The 5,499-nt window shown below is 41.1% G+C and overlaps 2 protein-coding genes across 2 annotated transcripts; both read right to left on the bottom strand.

Moving 5' to 3' along the window:
* Positions 1-898: 898 nt before the first annotated feature.
* On the bottom strand, positions 899-2,811 carry LOC110186793 (uncharacterized). Its single transcript, XM_086839928.1, has one exon. The coding sequence runs from the start codon at positions 1,903-1,905 to the stop codon at positions 1,486-1,488; it is 420 nt and encodes a 139-aa protein (XP_086696054.1). The 5' UTR covers positions 1,906-2,811; the 3' UTR covers positions 899-1,485.
* On the bottom strand, positions 2,070-2,796 carry LOC110186291 (uncharacterized). The gene has a single exon (XM_020955405.2). The coding sequence runs from the start codon at positions 2,794-2,796 to the stop codon at positions 2,341-2,343; it is 456 nt and encodes a 151-aa protein (XP_020811064.2). The 3' UTR covers positions 2,070-2,340.
* Positions 2,812-5,499: the final 2,688 nt, after the last annotated feature.

Genomic DNA, 5,499 nt, shown 5'->3' with positions numbered 1-5,499 from the left:
ATCCAAATCCAAATCCATGATTTCAGCTGCCAAATCCTTTTCAAAGCTGCAGCCAGGTGAAAAATAACGAAATATTGTATTTTTCATACATTTTTATAAAATATAAATACACACAACCGTGGGTGAGTGTGTGGGTGAGTATCTGTGAGAGTGTTATGTGTGTGTGCCTGAGTGTGTGTGGGCCAGGCCACTACACAAGTTTATAAAAGACACTCGAGTGGCGTCGCCTCGCTCTATTTTTCCGCCATCCCACTCTGACGCTCTCGAATGCCATGTCTTTGTGTTGAGTGCTTTTTGGCTAAATGCGAAATCGATTGGAAAACAATTTCCAATTTTTAAAGAATTATCGCCGCCATATTCGCGCATGCTGTACTAAATCACACATAAGCAACCTCTAAATCTGCTGCCCGGGAACCCAAACACATACACACATGGCACATGGCGCATGGAAAGAGGACGACCTTTTCGCTAAGCTTTTCTTTTTGGCTCGTTTATTTCCTTTTTATTTTCCCTTTTTCCCTCCAGCCATATTTTCCATTTCATTTTCTGCGCGGTTGGCAGCGCGTTTAGCTTTGGCTGCACGCCTCGCCGACTTTCTGCTATACCAAAAAAATATATACATTTATATATGCACACACCGAGTGTGGCAAACAGCATTGGATGCACAAATAAATCAAAGAATTTTGCACATTTCCAACCTGGAGATTACCATTTAATAAATTCTTTTTAAAGAATAGAAGATATATTTCTAGGAAAGGTGTTTTTAGGGGGCACATGGAGACATAGCAAAGCTATCTTCTTGATTAGTATAATTATTGTAATTCAAAGCAAGTAATAACTGACCAAGATATAAAATGTAAAAAATAGATGACTATTTAGTTTTCTTACAAAAAATCTATTTGTATTAATTTATAATGTATTTAATCAATAATTCCAGACTACAAGTATTATTCGTGTACCGGCGACTGTACTCCGACGTGTGTTATCTGCACCGCAATGGCCACTGAGGTGGGCTGGCTCTTGAGAGGATGGGGGCTGGCTGGGGACCCGCAGCCATTTAGTTTTATGTGCCCTGTTCGGTTGGGTTATTGCACCTTTGACTCGCTCCGGACGGGAGCACCACCTTCGACTGGAGTTGTCACCCCGAAGGGGACATATCCACAAAGCATTTCGCATGTGAGCCATTTATTATTATTTGCCTTGAGAGCCCGCCGAGGAGCCCAATCCGGTGCCGAAGGCGAACCCAAACCAGCCGCAAGTATTTCCTAATCAGGTTTTAACTACTAATAGGATTTCCGAGGTGGCGAATCGTAATTTACATGGCTTTGGCCCGAGATACCCAAAGAATTGAATTGGAAGCCAGAGCAAAGCTGCCGCTAATGTATTGCAGATTATGGTAAATCCCTCAGGCACTTCCCATCTTCCATCTTCCAGCTCCCATCTCCCATCGAATCCGAGGCCGGGCTTCCGATTCCCACACGTGTCCTAGCACTGAGTAGATCCTATGGAGATGCCGCTCAGGTCCCGGAAGGGTGTGAAACGCCGGTGCCTTCGCTGGCGTAGGTAACTCCGCACCTCAAAGCCCACATTGCACAACACTAGGACTGTCATCACCATGGTAATGATCCCAGCAAAGATCACCAGGAACCAGTGGAAGTAGCAGCTCATGGTCACGGGCCGCGACAGCCAGGGGCTCCAGGTGTCGGTGCATTGTTCCGGGACACATCTGCCTCTTGGATTCCGTATGCATCCCTTGGCACAGCATCCGTTGGTACTAAAGCTTCCGCAGGCGGCCACATCGGTCAAGGCATTGGAGCAGTTTACAGAGGCGGAAGCCTCCAAGGGCAGAAGGAGCAGGTGAGCCAGCAGGCAGGCGGTTGTCAGACGGGCCAACATATCGCACATCAACTCCACTATCAAATCAAGGTACGAATATCATGCATATCCCGAAATCAATTTGGAAGTTTTCACTAGATTTGAGGCTAAGTCAAAAGCTACTGCGTGATATAAAATTTAAAACTATATCATTATCATTTCATTTAATTAAAGATTGTTCTGTATCCGATTGATTTTAGCTTAGAAATTATATTTTATTAGTACTACAAAAAAATTAAAATGTGTTGTTTTAACAATTAGTTAGTGATATAAGAGCCTTAACAAGTCTAATGAAATTTAAAACTTATAGTGTTTTCATGGTAAAATTGTAACATTTATTTCACTTCTTAATTTGGAATAAATGTTAGTTTGAAATATTTAAGTCACAGCATAGTTTGACGGAGTTTTCATAATTCTCTTTTAATTTCCCTCATTATTAAAAGTTCATTAATTTAGATATTAAAATTATAACTCTATTGTGTCTGTGGAATTAATATTTTCCAACTTATCCTTGCTTTTGGCTGCCAGATACGCCCTAGCTACTTCGGCCCGCTCCATGGCCTCCTTGGCCTCTTGCTCCTGTTCTTGTGGATTTTTCGGTGGTATGTACTCCGGTGGATTCTCCCCGCGGGGATTTGGAATGAATGGAACATGTGGCCACACGGAGGGCTTGGCCTCCAGGAGCCATAGTTCATCCAACTGGTTTTGGAGGTGCTGCACCGACTTCTGATGACGATTGGCCAAGAAGTAAGTACATCCCAACCAGATGCAGGTCATCAGAATTACACATATTATGATTAGAATGTCGGTGGGTATCTGGGTACCGAAATCCGAAATTGAGAGGGATTGTTGAGCTTTAGCCATACTTTGGCAGAACCCGATGATCAGCAGGAATATAAATTGTATAGTCAGAGTTTTCATGGCGCGTTTTCCTTTTCAACTGAAGCTGCACCGATCGGGGCAGTCGCCTTTATAGGGGCCACTTATCGGGACTTGAGAATTGTGTTTTCCCAGAACGGTCTCTGTGGGGTTTTGGTAAACACAATCTTGAATTAAATTCTCTCAAGTGACCTCTCTGGAATATATATTTGTATAATGCTGGAGTTCAGTCAGAAGCATAAAAAGCAAAGAAGGAGTCATTTCCGACCCTTTAAACCATATATATTCTTGATCAGAATTCAAAGCCGAGTATAAATTTTTGAAATTTATTCAAAATTTTAAATTTCTATAAAAGGTTACATCGTTGAATATGTTCAAAATTTTACAAAAAATTGAATTTCTTATTATTTAAATCTAAGTATGCACAGAAATGTTTTCCGAATTAAAATTAATGGACTTTTAGCGTAGGTATGAGTTTTTAAAAATTTGATTTGTAGACCATATAATTCAATTGCAAGGCGAAAGAGTATATCAACTTCGTCTGTCCGAAGGAAACTTTATTGTTTTGTTATTACTTTTAGTTAATTATGGAACTCCGTAGGGCTTAATTATTGTGGCTGCAGATGAAACAGAGAGACAGGGGGGAAATAGGAGTCTGAGGCCTGATTGGAAATGCCACATCATCATCTATTCGAAATAATTCAAAATTCACTCGAACTCGTTCAAAGAGACCGTAAACCAAATCGGCATAACAAAGTGATTCTAATGTAATTCGTGATTTTGCATAATAATAAAGTTAATAATTAAAATTGTTGCGTGCACAAAAGCGAAATGAAAACATTAAACTTTAATGACGACTTCCGTCTCTTTCGGGCCGGTGGTTGGTCAGGTGCATTCGCTCACAACTACATTTACAGGGTGGCTTAGGGGTGCGCATAGCTAATGCGTAAATATTAGCAAATGTCCCTCCCCGGCAACCCCTTCCCGCGCCCACAATAAATTTGAGACACATATGTAGAGCGCTTGTAATAAGCAATCAATTATTATTATTGAATTTCGGGCATGGTCAGGTGCCACAGGGAGGGCGGTGCAGGTGCTGGCGGCTGCTGGTCAGCGCCACTAATGCGTCTAATGAGAATTTAAGCACACTTCAGCCCGCTCCACTCCTCGATTTGGGTCCAGCCCGGCAGGAATTTTGGTATTTTGCGTGGATTTGCACAGCGCACATAGCCCTCACTTAGGCCCTGGGTACAGTTGTGCTCGCTGCGAATGCAAATGCAATTACATTTCGAGCCCATTTAGCGGCATTTCGGTTTCAGCTTTTCATATTTTCCCAATTTTCCCAATTTGTTAGTCCTCGAAAGCACAAATCTGTGATTTGCGGCGGGGCTTTTATATTTTTAGGGAACGAGTTCGGAAAACATTCGATGGGGGTTTCCAATGGAAAATACTTAAGTATATTTAAAATGGTAGAAATAATAATTAAAGCATGTTTATAATTTAATAATGGATTTTAAAAACAAGAATTTACTAAACTTAGCTGGAAATTAAGTACCTTGTTGACCTTGTTGGTGGCTTCTGACCAGGAATAAAGTATAAAATCTTAAAAAAAAACAGGTTATTATTGTTATGTAATCATATTTAGAAAAATTTCAATGACCTATATATTTAACCATTCCCTTGATGGTCCTGATAATTATTAAAGTGTAATGATTTTATGAAATACTCTTATGACTTGTGACTCGTACAACTGGAGCTGCTGGCTCCACTTATCCCTTAAAAATGTGACTTTATCAAAGTTTATTCCTCTGAGATTTGGCCAAACACAATCTGTAATTCAAGGCTCCCAAAAGACATTTGGAAAATAAGTATATACCATAACATGTGTGCGTTACTTAATGCATGTATTTAAAATACAAATACGAATTTTAAATATACTAATAATAAAATACAAGTAAAGAAAAGTAAAGTAAGGGATACGAGTGCTAATTTGTTTAGTTTTCCACTAACTCAACCCCATTCGTCGGCGCCCCTGCTAATTGCTGTTCAAGGGACCGTGCTAAACCACCATCGTTAATGATAATTTAATTATTGCCCGGAATTTCGGGCTTTGGCGACTTACGCACTCAGTGAGCTGCGAACGATGGGTGTATATGCATGCAGGTTGTGGCCGGCTAATTGCACAAATCTGAGTATATCTGGGGTCAGTTAGTCAGTTAGTCGCTTAGCCCCCGCGGCCCTTATTAACTGATAATTGCAATAACCTGCAGCCAGGCTGTGGGGTGGGGGATCAGGTGTGTTCGCGAATTGGAAGGCGGCATAAAACACAAAGCGGGAAAAGCCGCGAATTTCGCCATCCATTTCCAAGATAGCACTGACATATGAACTTAACTCGCAAATGGATGTGAGCCGGCTGGGTATTGTAATAATAAAACAAAAGTGTCAGCCAAAGATATGCGATTCGGATGCATGGAATCCATATTGAAAATTGATTTAAATTTTTAATAGGCATCAGGCAGTGGCGGCGCTTTGATAAAAATTCCAGGCACGCGGCAATCGCACAATCGAGGCTTACGTCCCAGAAAGATATATCTGATATATCCGAAGCCCTGACGGGGGGCTCTAGTTAAATATGGAAACAATATCGAAATGCCAACGGAAATCGGCTGATGCTGAAACTTGCAAGGGAATCGCTGGCGCCAGATCGCATTCGTGCATTTATATTTGTTTTCGGAGCTGTCAAAT

This window comes from Drosophila serrata, unplaced genomic scaffold (genome assembly GCF_035046125.1).
Source record: "Drosophila serrata isolate PLE 108 unplaced genomic scaffold, ASM3504612v1 contig_382, whole genome shotgun sequence".
NCBI classification, from domain to species: domain Eukaryota; kingdom Metazoa; phylum Arthropoda; class Insecta; order Diptera; family Drosophilidae; genus Drosophila; species Drosophila serrata.
The sequence above is the reverse complement of the archived record's forward strand: the minus strand, read 5'-3'. Positions and strand labels throughout refer to the sequence as shown.